Source organism: Strigops habroptila, chromosome 11, assembly GCF_004027225.2.
Source record: "Strigops habroptila isolate Jane chromosome 11, bStrHab1.2.pri, whole genome shotgun sequence".
Lineage (NCBI taxonomy): Eukaryota > Metazoa > Chordata > Aves > Psittaciformes > Psittacidae > Strigops > Strigops habroptila.
Window position 1 is genome coordinate 8,097,362 of NC_046360.1, and position 26,111 is coordinate 8,123,472.

The 26,111-nt window shown below is 40.5% G+C and overlaps 1 protein-coding gene and 1 long non-coding RNA gene across 3 annotated transcripts in view; one reads left to right on the forward strand and one right to left on the reverse strand.

Moving 5' to 3' along the window:
• Window positions 1-26,111, reverse strand: part of ZDHHC8 (zinc finger DHHC-type palmitoyltransferase 8) — a 118,125-nt gene that overhangs the window by 75,332 nt on the left and 16,682 nt on the right. The window contains exon 1 of one of the 2 annotated variants that reach the window (XM_030500597.1): window positions 14,728-15,621. The exons of the other annotated variant lie outside the window; for it this stretch is intronic. Coding sequence (XP_030356457.1) covers window positions 14,728-14,930 — 203 coding nt within the window. The 5' untranslated portion in view covers window positions 14,931-15,621. Of the gene's footprint in view, window positions 1-14,727; window positions 15,622-26,111 lie in introns of those variants that run through there. 2 annotated transcript variants of the gene reach the window in all.
• On the forward strand, window positions 24,441-24,605 carry LOC115614179. The gene is made up of 2 exons (XR_003993643.1): window positions 24,441-24,522; window positions 24,555-24,605. It is a non-coding gene; the product is annotated as an uncharacterized LOC115614179 (long non-coding RNA).

The following is a 26,111-nucleotide window of genomic DNA, read 5'->3' on the forward strand; positions in this document are numbered from 1 at the left end:
CCAAGCACCTCCACACACCTGAAACAATGCACAGTGCTCTCCAGAAACGGCTCTCCTCATGAAGGAAACTGGGCAAGGAGTTCACATGCTGATGGCTGCTGCAGGACCTCGGTTTATCACTTCAGCAGATGCTATTTCTATTCTTTTCACTGAGATGAAAGCGACTGATGGAGTCACTGATTAAGCCTAGAAACATTCTGTACTGCACAGTTACTATCACAGGTCATCGTTCTAAAGTTTATGGCACATAAGCAATAATACAGATACATTGACCAGCTGTATCAAAGAAACAAAACTTATTCTTAGTGAAGCCTGGGATGAAGAAATGCCAATCACTTGTCTAGGACTATGTTCTGCCAATTAAAAAAATAAAGCTTGTTTTTTGCCATGAACTAGGGTATTGTTTTTTCACTATGAGGATGGTGAGACACTGGAACAGGTTGCTCAGAAGTTGTGGATGCCCCAACCCTGGAAGTGTTCAAGGCTAGGCTGGATGAGGCTTTGAGCAACCTGTCTAGTGGAAGGAGTCTGGAACTAAATCTTTAAGGTCTCTTCCAACCCAAACCATTCTGTAATTCTAGGATTCTATGAATGCCAAATATTTCCACCTTTTTATTTCACAAATATGCATGCTCAGGAGAGAATTATTGTAGGAAAGTGTCAGGCACTCAGATTCCACTTCAACTTACAGCTCAGCAAGCTGGGTACAGGTATGGTGGGAAGTTTAAACCCAGCTGTTTGTTTAGATATCTCACTGTAATCTACATTTTGGCATTCTTAAAGAAATCTCAGAGGGCTCAAATACCCACAGACACTGAGTACTCAAATCTTGCCTTTCACTGCCTTCCTGCCAACAGACAAGGCACACAACATGTGACCTCCAGAGCTGCTGTTTATCATATCAGTTTTGCATAGTGGAAGAGAGAAGCAGCTGTAAATATTCCATATTTTTACTCCCATTACCAAGAGTGGAGGCACAGCCTCCACCCGCTTTGAGCATCCCTACTGATAAACAATGGCCTAGGAGGACAAATGTCATTCTGTAGACTCAACTAGGAAATAAAATAATCACTATGTAATGAAACTTTGCATTAAGAATCTTTCCCACCTCCAAATCCACATCTCAAGCACCACCACCAAGCATATTTCAGAACACCCATCAGCTGTTACACAGAGAACTCAGGCTCAGTCTCCTAGCAGCATCACTATTAATAGAATCCATTTAGAATAATCTTCAGTTTCAACCTTACTGAACTCTATGGACTGAACTTCCAAAGCCAGTATTATCCATAACAGATTTCTCCTCCTTAGCGTTCTGCCACTGGTATATGTAATGTCAGAATTAGCCTAAAGACCAACATACTCATGAAGTAGTTGATGAGTCCAAAAGACAAGAATATTTTATCTTAATTACAAATTAAGTGGCCAAAAGGGGCTTGTGTTTTTGCCAATGTGCTTGTGTTATGGTAGAGATGTTTAGGGACTGTCTAGTTCTACAGAGCTGCTTCTAGAATTAAAGCAACTTTCTAACGCTAGTGTGACGCCTTTGAAATTAAAAATACACACATGCTGACATGTTTTCAAACTTGTCAGCTCCCATCTGGAGCAGCATTCACTCATCTCTGCCTTCAGCTTTAAAAAGAGCACTGTTCCTGGAATCACGAATGGAGAAGCACTGCGTGCACAAGCCCGGGCCACACAGACTAGGATGGGATCCATTTGAAAAGTGCAGCAGAGACAGCAATTGCATCTGGATCACACTGACACGGACTAACAGAAGTCTGAGCCCCTCCTCCTTCTGCCCAGGCTCCCAGACAAAACTCTCTTCCAGCTTCCCTCTGATGCTCCCAACTCCCAGCAGGACACAGGCTCCAAGGTACCTGGTTTTTAGGTCTTTGGGAAGCAGAGTGCAATTGAGGGGTACTACTAATTACAAACAGCCAGTTTCGACTTAACAATTACAACAGATATACACAGCTGCTTCTTTCCCCCCTAGGTTTTTGAAGCACTCAAGCCACTACAAAGTCTTTGTTCCTTACAGCCTCTCTAAGTGTCTTTCCCACAGTCTTAACCATCTACATATTGCTCAAAATCATCTGTAACATCCCTTCATTTCAGCTCCTTCCCCTTCAGTCCTACCCCACTTGAAAACCATTTATGGCAGCTAAAAATATACAAAGATCTTACTGTTCTCTGAAACAATCTGAGAGCTGCCTTTTACCTGCAGTCAAGCATGCAGGAGACGATCACGAATCTTGTTTTGGCAGCTGTTCTGCATATTAAGCTACTTTTACTCTTCCTACAAAGAATGGATTTCTTTCTTCCATTCCCCTGTATCCTGTCTTGTATCCTGTTGAAATACCAGTAGCCCCTGTGTCATGTCACCACTACTTTCGAGCCTCTAAACTAGTGTTTTCAGGGAGAGGCAGATTCTGATCACCAATATCTTATAGTGCAAACTGCTTTCATTGCATTGCTTTTTATGCAGATGGATTTTCATGATATCTACAGTGTTTTGAAGATTTTCAAACCTTACCTAATTCCACGTATTATATCGATAATGACATTATCAAGGCTCTCTTTGGTGCTTTACATCCATTGGACATTGGATAATTCTTCAGGGCAGGGATTATGTATTGCTTAGCATATTTTACCTCTTGTAAAGCATGGGAAAAATAATGCTTGTAAAGGGACATTGTCAAACTGAGGGCCCCAAAAGTTTAGTCCATTTTAAAATTTTCATGGGCTACTGATACTTCCTTTGCATTCTTTCACTGTTTTACCCTCTCAATATCAAACTGTACAAACATAAACTCACACATTAAAGATTCTCTCCTGTAAACCACCCACTGGGAACTCTAGCTCCTGTAATGCAATAAGTCAAACTCTATGAAAATCTTAAGTTCTTTTAGATGGCCACTGGATCACAAATCTATTTATAATACAAGCCTTCCTATAAGTCAGTGTTTATGCGAGACATTAAACATGCTCTCTGAAGACCTTGGACATGCCCTTTTAGCTTTTTTTGCCAACTTCTTTAGACAACATATGACAAATAGAGTCATTAATTCCAATATGAATCAATACATATATATAGCACTTGCATTTTAGGGGGGGGAAATGTTTAGTTCTATGAAGCTGAAACTGTAACTTGACACTAAAATAAAGGTGTTTCTGATCACCCTGAAGCTAAAAGGCTTGACACTGAGAATTTCAGATTAAGCAGGAGCACAAATCACTGGTAGGTTTAAGCACTCTTTACTTGGCTCCCTATGCCCTGTGGAACCTACGAAGTTACATGCTATGAACCACTCACATGCCTGGCTGCATTGTACGGGCATAAAGGCAAGATTAGAGAGCAGAAAACCATCCCATTACAATTAATTCACCATGCACTTCCCATCCATTTAAATTTGCAGGGCACCACTTTGCTCTGAAGAGGAGGCAAAATAACCACCAGCCACCTATACAGAATCCTCCTGCTTCTGAGTTCAGTTTGAAGCCCAGGAAATCCAGAGGAAAAGGAACAGTAGTATTTAAGCTGAAGAGTGAATCTCACCCTAGATAAAGCTAATCCATCCGGGCAGGTCTGACTTTTATCTGTAGTTAAATACTTTGAAGAGAGAATGGTTTGTATTTAAAATGCATCTGTTTTGTATTTCAAATGGATCTCAATTCTTGTGAAAGACCATGCAAGGCAGAGTCTCCCAAACTTCTCCACAAGAGACTGCTTTTCTTTACAAATCAAAATGAGGACTAAACTGAACGCTAGGATCTGGGTAAATCTTCTTTCCAGACAGTTTTTGGTTTTGCTCATGAGCATATCACCTCCAGGAAAACTGGGGTAATATTTGCTGTGCTTTCGCCAATAAGGGGTTGGGGTTTTTTCCTGTACATGAGGGAGAAAGGGAAGAAAAAGCCTCAAAACAGGTGGCAAGTAAGGAGTGTTCTTACTACTGCTCTGTGCGTGGTAAAACAATTTGTTAGTATCTCATGTAAACCATTTGAAGAGCTTCCAGGTGTTTGCCTCTCCTGTTTGCTTTTAATTTACAGTATTTATCCTGTAAGTTCTGTCCAGCCAACTGAACACTGCCTTCCTTTCTGGACCTTTCTCTCCTTGGTAGCAGCTGATTTTATGTTGAGTATAACCTACTAGTAAGTAAAGGAATTATTATTTTAGGAATCTTGATTTCTAAAGACTCACTAACTTTCTAATTTTTACCTTTACATTTAGACATTGCTGTTACAGCAAGAGACTTGGTACAGACTACCCAAGGCTCAAAGTTTTGTATTTTGCAGTCATTACTGCAAACTTCTTGGTAATGAGGAATTATGTCCACCATTGTCCTTACCACGCTTTCCTTGAAAGGAAGCAGCTGGGGTAAGCAGAAGGTAGGCAGGCTGCAGCTGATCACAGCTTAAAGTGAATGGTCTTTAAAACCAAAAGTATTGCATTATTTTGTGATTAGGGAAATAAGGCCTGCAGTTGCAAAATGTAGGCCAAGTTTTCAATACTGGAATGCTAAATTAAGGTGCTCTGTTCTATATTGGTTCAGGTATAAACTCCAAAAGTAGAATATTCAATTATGCATATGATCGATATTTAGTGTCAGAGAAAGCCCATCGGGTAGTCTGTAGGTTTTAGAAACAGATTTGCAGCCTTTTAGGAATGAAGTACAGATACAGATCCTTTCTAGAGAAACTGATGAATGCTCTGAGCACTCCAGAAGACTGGAGCACAGTGTTCGGGACTAAGTTTCAGAGTCTGAGATATTAAAGAGGATTTATTTAGCCCTTTTCCAGATTTCAAGTCCAGTGAATAGGGAGAGAGGGGAAGAACGTAAGAAAACACAAGTTTTTTGTTTGTCATCTTCACCCAAATACACATATAATATTCTGCAGAATCTTGCCCAGCCACCCTGCTAAGTATCACTGGAAAACAGTCTAAAAATTTGCTATGATCTGCTTTCAAAGTTTAAATATCTTTATTTACATATACAGCTAGCTAAATAAGTGATACATTTGGAGATACGACTCTAAATGCATTACCCCTTCAGCTCTGTAACACCTGGGATCTCTTACCCTATGGTCTGTGTCTCTGCAGTCAACCAGCAAAGTCAGAGCCTTTGGTCTGAACACACTGGCTGTGGCTGATAGCAATTTACTGTTTGATTAGCTTTCCCCAGAGCTAAATTGATCATTTCCATTCAAGGAATAGGTTTAAATCTGTCTTGCTTGAGATGGTTTACAAAAAGACAAAATAATGGCTGAGCTCTGAAGGAAGCAGAATTACTACAGAGACTCAGAAGCCTATGCAAAATCTTATTTTGTTCAACTGCATTGTAAATCCACCCACCATCCCACAAAAATAACAGATTGCACTATTCTGTTTCTTGGACGAGATTTTCAAATGCTTTCTAGTTGGCCAAAACATGCTCCAAGCCTTTTACTAGCAACTTTAACAGCAGAAAAACTGACACACCTCTGGTAGCATTGAGACCAGTTCCAGTATGAGATGTATAATAAAGCACTCGGCTTTTCAGCCATCCAGGCAGTTAAAACTAAGCATTGCCAAATAACCATCTTGAATGCGTTAGCTAAAACCCCCCTGGCCAGCAAGTAATCTACATAGTAGATCTGGATGTTAGCATAAAGCTTGCAGATTTAAAAAGTATCCACAGGTATGTTTCAAAATACTCAATTTCACTAAAAGTCCTTATTTTAAGTATAGTACTCCCTGTAGATAAAAGCTCACATTCCTATATTACGCGGTGTATTATAAAATGAATATAAAACTTCTATTGTGCTAAATCATAAAGCATACACTTGATTTCCTGAACAGTAAGGTCTGAAAGCTGGTCAGCAGTCATAAACCAAACCCTTCCCACTAATACACCTTCTTGTGCTCTTCTGCAGAACTTTGCCACCAGAATGAAGACACACTTTCAAAAGAGCTCCTTAGAAAACATATCATCTGGAGCACTAACCCCAGGATAGAGCCATCTGAAACTGCAGGAGTCCTCTCTCTCCCTTGAGCTAGTCTTTCAGTGCTGCGCAGCGTAAACTTCTACAGGAATTCTACAGGAATTGATTAAGGAAGTAACATTACTTGGTATCTAATCAGAACACATATCTATTGAGTCAATTAAGTCTTGTGTTTCTTCTGATCAAAAGGCAGCAGCTCTTCAGGGACATGACTTTTGTTAGGTTTACAGTTGAACTCTTGAAGGTGTTTTCCAACCTAAGTGATTCTATGATCTATTGACCGAGATTTGTTTCAAACTTCACACACTGCAGCCTCCACAACCTAACACCTTTCTCTCTTTCATTCCACAATTAGCAGATTAATACAGCATGCAGGGTCTCTGCTAGGTTAGCAAGCGAGGGTAATTACCAGTCATTTACTGCTAATATCTATACAAACTCTCTGGGTACTGGCACACTGTCAGAACAGGTATGCATTCAACTGCTTCTTTGCTAGCCAAAGGCCAGGAAGCCTGCCCTGTTAACAGTGAACAGTTTAAATCCCACCAAAATCAAGGGGTCTAATGCATGCCAAAGAGTTAAGCAAACTGAAATGAAAGTTTACAAGAAGCACAAGTATTGCATGCGCATTCCTTTATGCAGTTTTTTCTCAGGATGTCATCAGCCTTCCAGGGCAATCCAAAAAGCTGAGTACAGAACAAGACCTCTAGAACAACTCCGACCTCTAGAAATCAAGACAGCTCAAAGCCTTGACTGAATTAGGGATAGTCAGGAAAGAATACATGGAGGTTTTGAGCCATTTCCACTCTATCTGCCTTTTTTCCCAGCAGATCCTGAGAAGTTCAGATTTGCTCAATACTATTTCAGATATTCCTTAAATAAAAACACTCTTGCCAAAGCAGAAAAGCTAAATCAATCTTGACATTTTTCTTTAGCTATAACTTTGCCTAGTATAACCATTTTTATTGCAGTGCCACCTAAAATTACCAGTCATGAAGCAATACCCTTTTAAGAAAGGCATTCTGCAAGCATATACAGTCTTAAAGTGTTTTAGGACTCCTTGCAAACAATTTGAATCATAGCCAAGAGTGATGCTTTTAAAAATTCCATTGCTTACTTGTCCTGCAGCATCTTGCATGCATGGACTCTCCCTACAGCCATCAAGGGAATTTTACCACCAATAGAATACTGAATGTAAGCACAAAGCTAACTACAGCCTGTGAGACAGCCTGAAAGCAACAGCAAGCTATTCCCTGTAAAGTGTTAAGTCTAGTTAGCTAGAGAAGGGGAAGAAGAAACTGAAGCTTTTTTGTACTGCAGACAAAATGCAGTTCATCTGGGTCTACTTTGCTGCCAAGATTTTATCATGGCTGAGTTTGGGTTTTGTTTTTCTCTTCAAAAGATTAGTGTCCAAGCATATGAATACATGGTATTTGTTTTGCTGTCAAAACATAAATACCATGTGTTTCATCCAGCAACACAGTACGCTTCAAAGATTCATCCGAAGTAGAAGACATACCATAGGCTAAGCCATTTGTCAAGGAGGCAGCAGAGTCTGGGGTAAAGTTCCTGACTTCCAGCTCAGTCTTTAAAGACGAGATATTTTATACTCCACAAAAAGTACTGATACATTCTATGTTCTTCTGTTGTTTGAGATCCACTCAAAGTCTCCCAGTGCATGTGTTTTCTTTAAAATTTCTTCCCCATCCCTAACTACTTTCTCAAAGGGAAATGTCAATGTGAGGAGGCCCTTATATTTGCTCGATTTATAGCCTTTTATTAGCTCCCTGTGCATGTGATGCCAAAGGCTGTTTTTTGCCAAGTCTCTTCAGTCCCTGCTTAAAGCAGAAGCAGATGCTGTACACTGTCAGCACAGAAACACATGTTCAGATTTAAGCCCCCCTATCCCATTATTTATAGGTAATTTCAATTCTTGCAGAAGCATGAATATCGCTTTCTCATGCATAGGGAAAGAATTGCTTAGGAGTTAAAACTGTCTTGTTCCTAGACTCCCACCTCACTATGAAATATTCCCTCCACACCTACCAGCAGCCCAAAACCAAGCCCTCCCATTTCAGAGTAGAGCTGGGGACATTCTCCATTGCAACAGGAGAGGACTTCCCCTACCAGAACAGCGCAGACATTGCTTCTTCTTATGTGTGCTGAATGCTTGGCCAAAGCCCTGTCACCAGGTGCTGCAGAATTAAATCACAAGGCCATTACATATGCTGATAGATTAGAGGGTATTAAGAGTTAGCTGACAAATAACACACTCAGGCGTGTTCCAGGTGCACATTTCACTCTTTTACATAGAGAGTTTCTACACTTCCGCTACATGTTCATGTCTGCTAGCATTTCTTTCTCCTCCTGCAGAAGTGACTCCTCAGTCTTTGTATAGCGCAGCCATGATAAACAGCATGTGTCACTCGTCAAGGACACAAAAAGAGCGAGTCCCATTCTTTTCCAAATGCTTCAAAATCCCGTTGCTCCAAAAGCCTGCAGCTTCCAAGCCAGCAGCATGCAGCTCCTGGATGAGCAGTTAACCAGCTCCCAGCCACTGGTAGAAAGCTCTGTGCACATACAACCCGCCATCCTTTTCTCAGCCAGACAACAACAGCATATGTCAGCTTGTGTATTGTTAATTATTCCTCCTTCCTCCATATATCCTTCTCCTTCTATGCTCCAATTAACTCAGCTCTTAAAGAACGAGTAATATGCACTACAACCCAAAATAAAAATATTAAAATTACTGGCTATGTCCAATAACATCCTGACCCCGTTAGAGCTTTCTTAGCTGAGTTTCCTACCCTGCATATTGTTCAGACATCCACAACTTCTTGTACTCCCTTGGACCAAAGGGAAATGGTACAGTACAAAGCATGAGACCCTGAACACACCTGTAGTACTCTGACATGGCCTCACTTAAAGATTTTCCATAGGATCAATCCCAGTAGTTCCAGTTGCCTTGGCACAAATCTCAGGTACACATGCTTGACGCTTAAATTCAGAAAAACAGACCTCAACCATCAAAATTCACTGTAGGGATTTTATTACTCAGAGAAAGAAAAAATACAGCTTCCTTTTCCAAATCAAACAAAATTCTGGAGTAGTTTCAATACACTAGTCAAACACCTGAAAAGTTCAAAACCCTGTCTCCTGTTTGGACATGGCTTTCACTCACACATCCCTCATACACAAATTATTTAAAAGACCATTTAGGTGCAGCAGGAGAAGGGAACAATGAGCTGTGCTGGGTCAGCTACAATAATAGAGAGACAGAAAGAAAGTAGAGAGAAATGCAGGTCCCTGCTTAACAGGTTTATAATTGCATGAGATGAGGAAAAATTAAACTCTTGTGAACAAAGCGTAATTGTCCCACCTCTATTATGGGTTTCCTGGGTGTCTATATATACATACATATATGTATGTATGTATGTTTGTGGTATGTGTCTGCACATGTATGTTAGTGCTGCATAAACCATTGCAAACATTGTAGAGAGAAGTTGATTCTCCTGCTTCCCTACCCAGTCACCTTAAACCCTTACTACTGACGTGTCTTACAAGCCCCAGAAAACCAAAAGGCACCCAAAATTACATTTTTGTAAGTGTTCTGATTCCAGAAATACGAACACCAGAAACTGGGTCCTACTCCTAGCCCAGTTAAAGCCCAGCCAACGGATCTAGCAATCTTTTTTAAGCCACAAGTGCCACAACAAGAGACAGGATCGCTCCTCATTTCTTGGTAATCTTGAGGCTGCCTGGAATTGAGCTCTGCAGCAATGTATTTCCACTGATGTTTTATTGGCACAGCAAGCTATTTAAAGGTTTTGACAGTTACAAATTTTGCAGTAATTTTTCCCTGCAGTATTTCTTAATATTTTCTGCATTCCTTCCCCTTCCTTCCCACCTGCCTCCTCCGAGCATCCCAGCAGCTGAACGGCAAGTGTGTCACAGAGCCACATTCATCTTAAACCGACCTAATAGACTCTCTTGCAAGTTACTAAGAACAATGAGTGGCTTAAAAGCAATAACCTTCAGCAATGTAAAGTAGCAGTGTTTATGCAACAGTTTCCCCTTCTAAGAGCATTATATAAACACAGTGTTCACAAGCCCTCTGCATTCAGTGCCTGTCAGAGGAATGAGGCATCAGAGGCTCTTGACTCTCCCATCCAACACACCTATAAGCTAATTTGACACCCCAGACTGCTGAAGCCAAGAGTTGTAACACAACACACACTAGAGTTCCAGCACTGCCTCTGATACAGCTCAAACCTTATGAAATTCTCATTTTCACATGCACTTTGAAGATATGCCCAAATTCAAACTCAAACTAACTTGACTGCACGGAAAGTATTAGGAGTATGAAATGGGCCTGGTTAACCAGGCCTACGCAGATAAGAAAACATTTTCCTAAAACATGTGTCTTAAAAACATACTCCCATCTGCAACATACTTGCATAACAGCCTGATATGAAGAAAAAGGATAAATCATTCCCTTAACGTCCTAACTGGGCAGACTGTTTCATAGCTTTTTTCCAGCAAGGGAGTAAATTGCCAGTTTTGTAGCTACATCTGTGGTGTTCTTTGTTAGAAACACTCCGCCAGTATCTCAGAAAAACAGCAAATATAAGAAAGAGACAGGAGGCAGATGCTGGCAAAAACAAATTTGAGAAAAAGACACCAAAAAAATCCAAACCATGCAAAGTCTGGAAGACCTTATGTTTTATATACTGGTACTTTGTCATGCTTGCTTAATGATTGTTCAAGAAGAGAGGGATGAGAGTATGATAAACAATAAAAGCCTGGCCCACGAGGAGTGGGACTGAAGTCTAAAATAAAGGAGAAGCAAGCTACAAGAGAATCCAGATGTGGCCTTGCTAGAAAGAACTTGCAGATGCTTAACTACCACCCTTATCTATTTGCTAAAAACATGGGCCAGATCCAGAACTCTTAAAGTGACTGGAATCACTCCGACTACATTCAATAGGCTTTCGATCAGATCTTTAATTGGGCCAAAAGCAAACTCGCCATTTCTGGGCCAAAACCAAAGCTGAATGAGAGCTTTCAAAATCCATACTTTTCTTGGTAAGGACAATTCCTAAATCTCTTTGGAGTTCCTACTGAAAACGCCAACAGCCAAAGCATGTTGTTGGCTGATTCACTGATGTCCCCTAAATATAGCTTGAGAACACGCACAAGAAATCTTTGTGTATCTTTTATTTCAGGGTATTTATTGTACTGCTGTCACTGAATTGAACCAATAAATAATAAGTAATTAATAAAAATAAAATTTCTGAAAACCTAAATAAAATTATAAAAACCCTTTTTAATTAGTAACACATTTGGATTATGCCAATGAAATGTTTCTCCAAGTTGTAACTTCGACAAAAGGCTCCACTTATATACAGTGGTTTTATTTTTATTTGTTTCTAAAGCTTTACAACTATGGTCTGTCAGAGATCTTGACAAAACAACCTCCCATAATGTACCTATTCACCCAATTTACAGCCTTACCAAAGCAGGGCCTTTTCCTGCAAACACATTCTTTGTGCTCCCATATCTAAGTAATAGGGTATTACTGTAAATCATGCACGCCCTAGGAAGAAACTGTTACATTTATAACACAAAGTGAAGTGCTGAAGACTAGACAAAATATCCTCCCAAAAAAGAAATACTCTTTAGCTTCCCTAAGAATGCACAGTGAACTTTGCACAGTAGGCTGGCTGGCACAGAGGCGTGTGAGCTCAGTGATACTAAGACAACATCTTTAGCATGAAAATTCAGCTATTCCTTCCAGTGGATATTAAACAGCAAAGTATTGCACCACTTCTAGTCCTTCCCCTAGAGGAAAATAAATAAATGTTGGTGCAAATTTTCTCTCCAGAAAATGTTTTTTTAAAGTATACTTTTCTAGGGAAATGTGCTGTAAAGCTGTCTTATTTCCACAGCTCTGCAAGAGAAACAGCTCTTGCTATAGAGATCTTGTTCCCAGGGACAAAATATTCAGACTTACCCTCAAAAAGAGGGAGAGATTCTTACCTACACAATTTGTGCAGCTGTTAAAACCAGTTCAAAGCTCTGCCATGGGCAGATGCAAGGTGAAACGGACCAGCAACTTGATTTACCATCTATATGAAGCATGTCTAGTTGAAGAAAGTATCTTCAAAAAGATCCTCAAGCCCAAACGGGAGACTGTGCCAGCCTACTTTTGCCAACTTTTGAGGGGGTCCATTTCACTAAAACCAGATTCAAACCCTTTCCACAGTTATGCTGTTGAATAGCGATGCAAAACAAGACAGATCATTCCCTGGCGCTTGATCAAGCCCTTTACCAGGGATAGACTAGAAAGAAGTAAAGAAAACAGCATGACATTCCTTTTTTTTTTTTTTTTGTGACTAAGGAATTCTTTTGTTGTTTCTCTAGGCAAAAGGGTTACAAAAAAGGGTCCAAAGTTAGTCACACACTTGTATAAAGTTGTCTGCCTCCTAATAAGGCAAATTCACAAGTGGAGAGAAAAGATGAGCTCTCACAACGTTTTCAGTAACTTTAGGAAAAAAAAAGTTGCATCAGTTCACCTACAGAGCAGAAACAAGTTAGAGAAGAAGCAGGGGACTGTAGGGTCTGTAAAGCATAACCCTGCCAATTTCAGCTTTTTCTCAGTTCCAAAATATCCCAGTACTCCAGGGGTTTCACTAGAATAACTCATTTCAAATGAAGAACAGCATTCTAGCATTTTTATGGTCACACCTGCACACACATTTAGGAGGTCCATTTCCTGCCTTACTGTATACAAGTACAGTGAGGCTCCTGATTATTTTATTGCTCTCTAGACAATATTTTTACACTGATGGAGAAATAAGATGTACAAAATGATTAAGAAAAGAAAAATAGAGAACTGAAAGTTATAAATTATCCTAAATGCCGGTAGTTCAGGAAATGTCTATGATTTACAGTTAGGTAGCACAAACACTTAATGTGAAGAGAGCAGTCTTTGCCAAGAGTTAGTTTTATAATCAAACTGCCTGAAGCTTAGGCATTACAGGACCTCCAGCATTAAAAATGTGGCAGCCATCCAAAATACTACACAGCACCCAACAGATCTTATCTTCCAGATGTATGCAAGCATCTTTTGCTTACTTCCTCCAGCCACTCATGATTCCTGAAAAGAAAACTAGCCAAGGGGAACACCAGTCAGGATCCTCTGGTGCACTCCACCACGGACTCCACCTAGCAGACTCACACGTGATATAAAAAGATTTCCTTCTTCTGATGGAAAGAGTGCAGCAGAGGAGCTGGGCATCGCTTCCAGCCTTACGGCTGGAAGAAAGAGGAAGAGATCCTGGCTTCTTATACATTCTCTTCATAGGAGAAGGGATTTCCCACGGACAGGGACATATGAAACAGCCTGGCAGCTGCAAACAACTAACTGCAAGGTAAAGGGAGACTTTACAGTTGTGGAGACCACTCCCTCGATGGTGTAGACACACTTTAAATGCAGAGAAATCAACACCATATAAATGCTACAAGGCTTCAAAGCACTTCCACTGTTGCTGCCTCTCTCTGTTTTCAACCATGATTTCTTAATGCTCCTCCACTCCTAACAAAAATAGTCTTTCAAATATGCCAAATGTGCACGGCAAACATGTTTGGCTTCTACATTTCATTTTATAAGCAAAAAATGAGGAAATGGGACTGATCTGTGACAAGCAGCAAGATGGTCCATGTTGGCATGCTCTCTCTCCTGTGCAAATTTTTTGGGGAGAGGACAATATAGATGTAAGGACTTGGAAAAGGATATTCAGTGTAATGTCAACAGAAGCAGATTTTTGACAACAGCAATAAATGAAATGAAAGATCTCCCCATCATCAAAGCTGTCAGCCCCTTCTGAAAAAGGAAATTATTACATAGATACAGAAAATTTCACAGGAAGACGAGCATCACAGCTCCACTTTGTGAGACAGTATCATTCCCTTCTCATTCCTCTTCTAGAAACACAGGACTATCAAGCTGATGTTGGGTGAATTCTATTTGATGTGCCTTTATCCCTAACCACTATGCTTTAAACCCAGTTAAAGTAGAGATCTATTAAGTTTTCTCAAGGGACATCAGCCTCTTGCTGCCCATCTACCCTGCACTCTTCTGGAATCTCAGCACTGGCTTATGAGCAAGAAGAGATGAAGCCCATAGTAAAAGATACAGGAAAATATCCTTTCTGGGTGGCTGCACAACTGATATGAGCATTTTTTTTACTACTTGAAATTCTATGATTTGCCTCATCGTGTTTTCCATCAGGTTCACAAGCCAGCTTTAAAATTAATTTTATGTTCTTTCCTATCACACAGGAAATGCACACCTCCAGCTGGTTAGTGGTAACCAATTTCCCTAGTTATAACCAAGGGAAATTATTTCAGTAGAATAACTGCATTCACAGTAAGAAATCAGCATGTCTTAATATGGTTCATCCCTTATACTATTCTATAAAGGTCTTTCCTCCTATCTTAATTACTTAGAAGTGACTCTAAATCCAGCTCCCTTCAGCAAGCCAGTATTTAAAAATACCTCAGTCTGGTCATTCATGAGCTGCATTTCTAGTGCTCTGCAGGGCACAACAGCTTTTTTAATCATTAGATTGGTTCGAGGCTTAAAGCAGACAAAAGAAGTTTTGTAAATTGAACTGATGTTCAAGACTCAATTAACACCAATAGTCAGCAGAAATACACATGAACTCTATTTATTCTTACCCTCCAATGTTGCTGTGTGCCCTAACAGCCACCCAGACAAAAAGTAAAGTATTTCCACTTCCAAAGCTTGGCAGATTCCCTTCTGGATTGCCTACAAAGAAGTTCACACAATAAAATAAGCCTTTCTGTATGCCAGAGGACAGAGAAATGTGAGCCCTCCCTTCAGCCATTCTACACAAGATTTGATGAAAATTCACAACCATACAAACCAAGATAATTATTTTAAGACTGAGGGACACTGTTACTCAATGGACAAAGCCATGCAATTCTTTGTATATTTGGTACAAGCTCAATGATTATTCCAGGCCACGAACTTTTTACACTGTGCATTCCTGGAGTGAGTTCTTTTAGAAGTAGAAAGTTACCATATTTTCCTCCAGAAAAAGTGATGTTTCCTTTAGCTGAACCACTTTATGATTGCAATAAAACACTCCAGGGTGCGGTGACAAACTGTCTAATAATCACCACACCTACAAATGAATGCAGTCAGTGTGTCCCAGCACAGATTAGGTGTGGCCAGATTGGACAACATCATCATATCCTGTTGTGAATTAATACTTCATGAAAAAAGAGTATAAAAGGGGGCAGGGAGGCTTAAACAGTGCTGAACTTTAAAACAACTCTACATGTACAGTATGCAACATGGAAAGAGAAGGAAGCAGACAGAAGGATCCATCTGCGTGCTTGCATTTGCTTGATCACGGGCAAAGTTTCTCAAAAAATCCTTTCCTGAGGGTAGAATATGCAGATTTTTTCTTCCCTTTTCCACTTCTTTCCCTGTCAAAAGGAATTGGAATAACTCTTCTTTGATGATTCAACGCTTACCGAGCTTTTACATTTCAACAAATAGGTTACATTAGAGGAAGGAGAGCAAAATAAACATGAGCAACTGTTACAAACCTTCCTGAGGTCAAGGTAATGATTAGTTTAGTTCAGTTTGGCATTGGAGATCATCATGACATTGACCAAATCTAGTTCTGGGTTTTTTTGCTGAAGCAAACCCAGGTTTTAATTTTATATGAAATTTATATTAAGGCCAAGCTCCAGACATAGAATCACAGAATCATTTGGGTTGGAAAGGACCTTTGAGATAGAGTCCAACCATTAACCTAATGCCAAGTCCAGCACTAAATCCAGGAGTACAATTGAAAAACCCCACGACTATCCAAAGTGTGGCTTGCCATCTGACAGAATATTGTGCTTCATTCTGAAAGTTATCTTTCCAAGAAAACAAAATCAAATTTTGAAATCTTCAAAGTTGTCCCACAGTAGAACTGTGCTTCCTGACTGTTCATCAAGCTACTGTTCAACCAACCAAAATTTGAACACTTTACCTGCATTTAAAAAGAAACAGGACTCCAACAAGAGCAAGCATGATTTAAAAGTTGTGACTGTTACACAACAGACATACTCAGTCTCAATGTTCTTTTTCAATAGAATAACATTTTTCCTATGTTTATGCTCGAATTAATGCAATAGTGTCAATTTCAAGTGTCAACTTTGAGGACTTGCCTGAAGTAATAATTATCTTTCAAAATAAATGGTCCAAGCATTTCCTTCTGGCCTTTGGGGAACTAATAAGCTTTAAGCACATGGTTTGTTGCTCATGCAACTAGGAGACATAGAGGCGACAGCTGTCAATACAGACAGAAACCCACAATTCTCATAACACAAACCAACAAACATGAAGATATACAGAAGTCGAAATACCAAATAATTTCATTTCTTTTCTTCCTTCCTTAGTTAAAAATACTAGAGAAAAGAAAAGGTATCTTAAATCTGGAGTAGGACTTTTAGAACACAATATCCTCCTTGTTTTATTGTGCCACAAAAGCATGGCGATTACTCCTTTCCCCCCCACTTCCATCAGGGACTGATTTATTTAGTTGATGAATAGCTTTGCATGCAAGAATTTAAAACCCCAGTTATTTCTGTCTCTAATAGTTGCTATGCTTGTAATTATTTCAAAGAATAATAATTACTTTCACCCGATCTATTTAAAGTTATAAAATAATCAATTTTTGAACTCAAACCCATAAAACCACAACTCAGAAAGTCATAAAGGATTGCAAAAGAGTCAACCTTGTGAAATATTGCACATTCATGAAGAATGCAAGGAGACCTAAGGTTTTGTTCTTAAAATATAAGACTTGAATTTATGATACTGCTTACTGCTTAATACATCATACGATCCCCTTTTTTAGAAGTGAGCGATGGAACCATCCAAGTTAGTCTTGCAGAAATGTGACCACAACAAACTGAAACCCATAATTCTATTTGCAAAAATAGGCTGTGTGCTAAGACTAAAAGACTTTACTGTAATTCCAGGGGAAGCAAGCATTTTTCCTAATATTTCTGCATGCAGCAACATCTCATACTTTGAGATGTGATGATTTTAACAATAAAGACGAAAACTGCGCCAAAACAAACCAGATCAACCCAAGGCAACCCAAACTGCTTAATAGCCTTGAAGCTTTTCCACTTTATAGATACAAAATTAGATTTCTCACCTTCTCCAAACTAATAATTGACTGAGGGGAAAAAAAACAAACCCCAGCCCCACACTCAGCTCGTTTTTGCAGCTTGACATCAAAAGTTCATATTCATCATCATGTTTTTAAAATATATTAAAGTGACAACCACGGCATAAAGGTAAGTGCTCAGAAAACTGGACTGCTGGAATAGAACTGTCCATGAATCTTTAAAATCACCTGCATGTAACAAGAGGGCCAAATTTAATCTCTTTATTGTCTGTATTCCGCCAAGGGCTTCTGCTACTTCAAGCATGCTCAAGGAGCAGGTAGCTGTCACTTATCACTGTACCCAGTCAACGTGTGGCCTCAGGCCATATTTGCTGCATGCTATGCACATTCTGTACTCAATATAGAATTGTTCCCCTTCTGGGACATTCTGTTATAATTAACTTCATATGAACGTTTTGCTAACATTAGCATTTATCATTATAACACCCTAGCAGTTGTTATAAACTCTCCATTTGTAACAGCTCAGTTGTTAAAATCTCAGTCTGATTTTGCAAATAGGAACACAAAATGTTTGTGTCCCCCAGAACCTGGCTTTTGAGGGACCTTGGCATTTGTAGTCAGTGAAAGCTGCAAACCCATGTGTTCAGATAAGAACAATTTAATAACTAAAGTAAAATATAGTAATAATAGAAAGAATACCAATAATAATAATAATAGGAAACAACAAGAAAAGAAATGAAAGCTCAGAAAACACAAGTGATGCACAATACAATTGCTCACCACCCGCTGACAAATGCCCAGCCCAACCTGAGCAGCAATTACTCCCCTCCGGGTGACTCCCCCCAGTTTCTATACTGGAGATGACATGCTGTGGTATGGAATATCCCTTTGGCTAGTTTGGGTCAGGAGTCCTATTTCTGCTCCCTCCTGGCTTCTTGTGCCCCTGCTCATGGGCAGAGCATGAGAGACTGGAAAGTCCTTGATCAGAGTAAGCGCTACTTAGCAACAACTAAAACATTGGTGTGTTACCAGCATTGTTCTCAGACTGAAGCCAAAACACAGCACTGCACCAGCTACTAGGAAGCAAAGTAACTGTTACAGCTGAAACCAGGACACCTAAGCACACACAAAATCCCTCAGCGTGAAGTGTATTTCTTGACCCAAATGGCTACTTTCACAGAATTAAAACTAAGGTCTTATAATGGCAGTGTTGGGGATAATTACATTTAAGGTAGCTTGTCACTGCAACCTGTAATTTAAACGACAAAACAGTGATTTCATGCACAAGGGAGGCTCAGGGCACAGTTTCACAGAAACTTAATGCCAACACCAGTGGCAACTGCAGACCGAGCAGTCCAACCCTCTTTGCCACTGTTACATAGCAATCTGAACCAGGGAAACACATCTGGATGAAAACCAGCACCAGTTTGCCACAGGTAGACTAATGCTGGCACGCAAACAGAGTGAAGGGCTGCAGCAGGGGAGAAGGTAAAGCACCTTCTTCAGAAGCAGCACAGGGTCAGTCAGCTGCTGCCAATCATTAAACAACATCCCACAACTGTTACAGGTTTTAGTAATCTCAGTCTTTGCTTCTGTCTTCAACACACTCAGGTTGGTATCCATTTTACTGCTTGAAGTCTTGTTTTGCCATGTTTTTCTCATACTCACACAGTACCCAAAGCATCCGGGAAAGATTACAAGAATAATAGTGTGTTTTATTTGTTCAATTTCCCTACTTTCAGAAGCTTTTCACATGGAAGCAAGGAAAACAAATTTAAGAGACAGAAAAGACTGTTTGAGGGCTTGAAAAGCACCTGAAAGTACTTACTTTTAACAGGAATAAATTACAACTCTCTTCCAGCTGTCCAAAGCTGGGCAGCTTTCTACTTCTAATGCAAGCCTTGGTGTCAACATAGAAAGCTCCAATTTGGACAGGTGATCTGCTCTACTTTGACAGAGCAAAACAAATAGGGAAGCTACAAACAGTAAAAAGAGACATTAAATCATACCTTGGAGCTGCTGTCTACCAGGCTTCCCATCAGTTACGAATGTCAGAGGGAAGGGTTCCTCCTCTGAGAGTATTTATTTAAAAAGTAGTATGTAGAACAAAGAGTGGCTTCCTACAGCTTTAGTCACCCAGTTTCCAGACAAGCTTGCTACTCAGATGGAGGAATGAGCAGCAGAAAATTCAAGTGTCACTTCATGCCACTGTTGTTCCCCAGCTGGAGCTCTGTATTCTGCTCCCCTGTGCCAGTGTGCCAGTCCCAGGCAGCACAGTTTGAGGGCCTGCCAAAGCTGCTTTGTAGGGCACACTGGCAACTGGTGAAGTCCTACCCAAACCAACAAGTGAGAAGCCAGGGTTTTACAAAAATGGCAAGCTCTTTAATTAAAAGCATGCAGATCAATAGTCACTCTTCTAGATATATATGGCATGGGCTTAATTAAACCAGCTGGTTCTTTTCTATCCACAGCAATCAATGAAAACCATTTTCATTGATTAACCCAACAGCATCCTGGCTCTTAAGATTTTATTATAACACTGCAGCACTAAGCAAGCAAGGCAGTATACACGGGAGAAGAAAACCCACACGTTTTCAATCCATGGAGAGCAATTATTTAATCTCAGGTCTTATTTGCTTTCTAAACAAGGCCCTGTTGAAAATAACTATGGGCCATAATGTTTTTCCTTTGTTTTCAAAAGAAACTTGCACAAGAGCTTATCAAGGCCAAGTACTTACTCCCTCTCACCACAAAACAGATATAAGAACACACAAACTTCCAGCCAAGTAAAAGGTGTTTTTCATTACGAACATAACTTCTTGAGGATGTGCATTTTCAGATTCTGTAACTAGAATACAAAAATCACTAAATACACATTAGTGACTGAGGAAGCTGCAAATTACAACACAGAAATCCCCAGACCTGATCTCCATCCATATTAGAACCCATTTAAGAAGATTAGTTGTTCACACAGCTACAGGAAGAGACTGGTAATCGTTGTAGAGCTGTTTATCACTTAAGTTTTCTTTGTTGTACTACAGATGCAAGAAAACAGGCCAAATTTTTTAAAACTCTAATTTATTCTGGACACATTTGCTGTTCAGTGACAGACCAGGAATTCAAACAAACCCTCGACTGTAACTAGATCTCTCCTTCATATTAAACATCATGACAAATTCAGTCCTTTGCAGTATTTGCTTATTCGAGACTTCATAATTCTTTCAGGATGACACAAAGAAACACATTAGTTCCACTAAAATTCCAAATACTCCTTTGCACTACCTTAAATCAATAAAATTGCTTGTATAGAGAAAGAACTTAAGTCAGCAACACATGCATGAGAGTCACTTAATTTTTCTAACGTGTTTTAAAATAGCTAATAGAGCACAGGCTTTTTATATAGCACATCACATTTGTCAAAGATGTTTAAGCCTTAGGATCTGAATTTTGATTAGCCTCTTCTTTTGGACCTCTGACACAGTCCACCTGTCTCTGGTCACTCTGGATCACATTTCACCCCAGAAACAAAACAGGATGCAGCAGGACAGGCGCTCTCTCTTGCTGCTCAATGACTTCAAAGAAAGGTCTCTCACACATCATTTCTGGGGAGCAAAACCTCCCTGCCAGCCCCCTGAGCACCTTTCTGAAATTGCCAATGCCAAATGAAAACCCAGAACACTGACAAAAGCACTCAGATTCCCCTCACTGCTCACTCCTCCTCCCTCCTATGCAATGTTTGTCCAATAAACCAGCAAAACCAAACTGGTGTGAGGAACAGCACTGCTGGTTAGCTCATTAAAAGAGCAGAGATGAAACACCCAATGTTCCCAGTCACTTCTCTCAAAAAAAAGTGTTCATTTAGGCCTCACCTGCCTAAGCAAAACCCACTTAAGTGAACAGCAGAGGTAGTCCAGGGCACTCCGGAAAGAGACAGCAGCCTTGTGCATTGTCAAGTGCTCAGAAAAGTCCAGGAGCCCAAAGTGGAGCTTGGTACATGAGAGTCATGTTTGGCTGCTTCAGGAAGCTGCAATTTCTGCTTAGAATAAGTTTAAGGTGTCTATGAGTCATCTCCATGCAATACTACCCCCCCTTTCAGCAGGTGATGTATGATGCCCAGCCATCTGGCTGTGCCTCAGGAAAGCTGCTGCTCTCCAAGGAACTTCAGCATCTAAAAAGGGAAGTAAGGAGCACAGCAAGGAAGACAAGCCCTTTGCACCATACAGCTAATCACTGTAAAGCCCCAACCACACAATGGTCTACTGAAGGCAGTTAGCATGCACACACAAGGACATTCCCTCCCCAAAACCCAAAACTGCTTGAACAATCTTCAACCTGTTACTAAAGAACAGGAATGTTCCTCAAAAGCAAAGAATGAGCTTGTTCCAGTAGAATTTTTATGCTTTGCAAGCAAGTTACTGAATGAGCCAATTAGACTCACTACATCAAATTTGGGCTTCAAATGTTCAATATATTCCTGGCAACAACTCTCCTACATACAGAAAGAGCTACTACTCCAGCAGATATTAGTTCCAGTTGTAATTCAAAAAAGTAGTTTATTAAAATGCTGTCATGGCATGATAACAGTGTTTTCAAAAAAACCTGTAAATCACTTAAAATGCCTACATTCTGCTGAAATTCAGAAGGATTTAACTACTACTTATATTAAGGCAAAACACCGACAGAGAAGTTATTCTATAAAACACATCAATTCTCTTCTCCAGTCAGCCTTAGGAGTTCATTATTCTTATTATTAGCTTTTTGACTGCTTGAGATTTAGAAGTGAACACAGGCACTTTTCAGAGGCACACTAGAAAACATTGCCATTCAGTTCCTTCTAACACACACTGAAGCAAAATTCACCATACTCTATGCTAGCTGCACCAGCAGCAAACTGCCAACTGCAATAAAGCTTTTCCAGTGGGTTTTTAGATTTGGGAGAGTAAGGGAAGAGAATGCCCACTTTTCAGTATCATCCCATTTCAGGGAAAAAGAGCTAAGTTCAATGGTGTGAACCTGGTGAGAAAAGGGAGAGTGAGCACTAACCCCTTGCAAGCAATGAATAACTGGGGCAGGGGGATATTCACATGGGCAGGGAGAGCAGGTGCAGGAAACTGGCTTTTTAAACCATTTGGGAACAGACTGTGACGTCAAGCAGCAAGTTTGACCCAAACAACTCTAATCTTGCACTATAAAAATTATTTGTTCAATGTTCAGCATCATTCTTGTTTTTCAAAACAAACTTCTATTTTATTTTATGCCTCAATACCTTTCTCCATGCTGAGGAAGATATTTCTCTCAAAAAGCAGTTTCCAGAGCTGTCTTCCAGTTAATGAAGTCAGTCATTATGCATCAGGCAAAATGCACTTCCTTTTGCAAAAGGAGAAGTGTGAAGAGTAAGAGATTAAAACTAAAATTAAAACTGCATTTAAGTGGGTAGAAAGCCTGACAGCATGGTAAGAGCAGTTTATACTTCATTTAGATTTACTCCAGGAACTCACAGCAGAGTTCAATGTAAATACTATTTTCATATACTTGGGTTTCTTGCATCTAAAACACTAACCAGATTTCTAAGATGACCTGGAATTTGTGCTTCACAGGTAGAGAGTAAATTAAAATGGTTTCCCATGAAGTCATCAAGCTTAAATACAGATGACCTAATACAATTGGTGATGTTCACAACACAGACCAGGTGTTGACAATTCTGATTACCACAGAAGTAAATGAACACCACAGTAATTAGGATCACTGTGTATCATATGCTTAAGCTAAGGTGGCATTAAATAGGCAGTTTCTCTTGGCATTAACTGCTAGTGCAAGCCAGAGCCTGACATAAATACGTATTTAGAGAGCATCAGCTTTTTCTATCCAGCCATGAGGCACTGGAATCTTAAGAGAGGAGCCTCAGCTCATTAGACTGTGCTATAAACATGTTTCCAGCAGTCTGGGTACTGTACCAAAATAAACAGAGGCATTAAAAGCAGTTCTGCGGTATTTTTAAAAGGGCCTAGGAAGGACAGTCAATTGGGTTAACACCCAATGTGTTTTTTCTAATTATACATGAAGGTGATCTGAGAGCTCCTCTATATTAAGATGAAACAACAGATTTCATGAACAGATGAACAAATGCTTTCCATGGATAAGCACCCTGCATCAACCCCACCCTAGCAATCATTGCTCACACTCTTTTATTTTCCTTTATGTATTGTGTCTGTATACATATATATCAGTCTCCTCTACATCCTCCTTCAGAATATTATCTTATAACCCTGAAGAGGCTCTTCTTCCCATTTTCCTTCATGTTCCCTGGCAGGCAAGCAAGGGAAATCACATTTGAGACCTGGATGAACAGTTTTCCAATGAGGATGGCAAACTTGGAGCTCGGTCCAGACGTAAAGTGTCGAGTTCACATGAAAGCTATTCCCTCAGCAGACCAATAATCCATGGTTTCTTTCCTGTGCTCAGACACCAAATTTCTTTTATTATCTTAAAGGTTTCAGTGCCCTTGCTGAACTTGATAGATATGGGTAATGGTTTTAAGAGTTCAGAATAGAAGGAGTGGACAGATGAATGAACATAATAAAATCTCATTTCTTTAGGGAGCCAAAGTACAAACAGTAAAAGTATTCAAAAAAACCCAGAAAGTCATAATAAACTTCCTCTAGTTCCCTGAATGATACAGTGTTTGTGAAAAAGAAGTAGGTATCTTCAGCAGGTATTTAAGCACAGGAGGTGAATCTGGCTACAGGCACTAGTTAGGTTTAAAAATGTACTAGTGAGTAAAGATAAACACTGCAGGGCTTAGGACAATAGGTGATATCTACTTGCCTCTGTGTACCTTCAGCACTTAAAAACAGTGGAATAATTATCACTACACAGATGTTCAGAACAATCCTGGTAATTCCTTCCTCTGTCCAGTGCTGGGTCTTTCTTGATGTCACAGTGAGCTCACCAAAAGCAAGGATCAGTTGCTCCCAGTGAAGGTCCAGCCTGTACCTACATGCATACCATAGTTTTACAACCAAGTTTCTCTACTGCTACTTAATCCTGCCCAGGGCATTCAGATCACATGGCTCTGGGTAGTCCCACCAGATCTCTTGGCATCAGGCAAAAACAGTGCCAAGAAGACACGCTCTTACAACAAGGAACACAGAAATCATTTACAACTATGATACCAGGAGAATTAACCAAAGGGGAAACAGTTAAAATATAACTGTTTTGCATTATGTCTTGCAGACAAAGGCAAGTACTAGAAGACGGCCACATGCCACCTCCATTCTGGCAGGGCAAAACACGTTACTGCCACACCTACCAAGTTTAATGCGTAACAGTGTCATCTCTTGACAGGTGTAATATGAGCAAAGGCGATTATGATGGAGTGCTTCAGGGTAGGAAAAGCAAAAACTGTGAAGTAGGCTGAAGCTTTAGTATTTCTGCTCTGGAAACTCCATATTTCTCAGAGCTTTTGACCCAGTCACTTTTACCAATACTGACAAATTATTAATCCCCTTTGTCCCTTCCTGTGTACTCTCCAATAATAGGGTACAGCTGCCAAATTTACCCAAACATATTCCTGGAAAACTGTGGTAAATGTTTCATATTTTGTACCTGTACTACATGGATGCTAATATATGCAGTCTCCATATCTTGAAACCTTTTCTTGCCCCCAGAGGAGAGGCAGACAATTCTCTGGAAAGTTTGCTCTAAAAAGCTCAGCCCTGTAATCAAAAAGGCAGCAGTCACCAGGTGTTAAAACCAAAAGAAAACATCAAGTTTTCTATGAGGTTAGCAAAAGTGACAAGGCTTTTAAGCAGCCAGTCAGAATTAATGTGAGATTATGTAGTAATACCTGCAGCCAGCCCTGATGGGGGACAGTTGGTGCAGCCTTTCCACCAGCAGCTTGAGGCCGCACAAGAACTGATGCACGTTTGTGTCTCAAGCTTACAGGAAACTCCCAGCTTGGACTCTGACAACCCCCAGACCATGACAGAGAAGCTATTAAGGAAGCTAATGCAAATGGAAGATACTTGAGTTGCATCTGAAGAAGCCACATTAACATGACTCACAGAATCACAATGGAAATTCTGAAGAATTTAATAAATCAGAGTGAGCCATCACAACACTCTCACGTTAATTTTTCTTAAGAGTGTTCGTTAAGAGCTGCTAAGAACAAAGTAGTTCATATGCAGAAAAAGTTAACAAAATCCATTTTCCTCCCAACTTGTTGGACTGACCTTAGTGGTGCAGCTGGGGATGAAGAAGGTCAAAGGGGCTCTTGTTGTTACTTATTGCTCTGTCAGTCTCTTTCTCCTGCGTGTAAAGATTTACATAAATGTAAAACTGCTGCAACATCTGTGTAGAAAGTCCTATTTTGGGGGATTTGGGTTTACACGCCGAGGCGCGGGCGGCTGAGGCGCTGCAGGGGCCGCTGTGAGGAGCGGGCTGGGCTGCCCAATCCGGACACGGCTGGTTCCACCACAGCAGGTGGCTGAGCGAGCCAGCGCGGCTGGTGGCGCCTGAGGGAAAACACACCAAAAAAGGGCAAAACCTGCCCAGAGTGAGGGAGGAAATGTGAGAAAAGTGTGTGCAAGAAGTGTGAGAGTCCCCTGCAGCCCGTGGAGAGAGTAGTGCTGGGGCAAACACCCGCACCGCAGCCCGTGGAGAGAGCAGTGCTGGAGCAAACACGCGCACCGCAGCCCGTGGAGAGGGCAGTGCTGGAGCAATCACCCGCACCGCAGCCCGTGGAAAGGGCAGTGCTGGAGCAATCACCCGCACCGCAGCCCGTGGAGAGGTCAATGCTGGAGCAAACACCCGCACCGCAGCCCGTGGAGAGGGCAGTGCTGGAGCAGGTGGATATTTCCTGATGGAACTGCGGCCAATGGAGCAGGTCTGCTGACAGGAAAT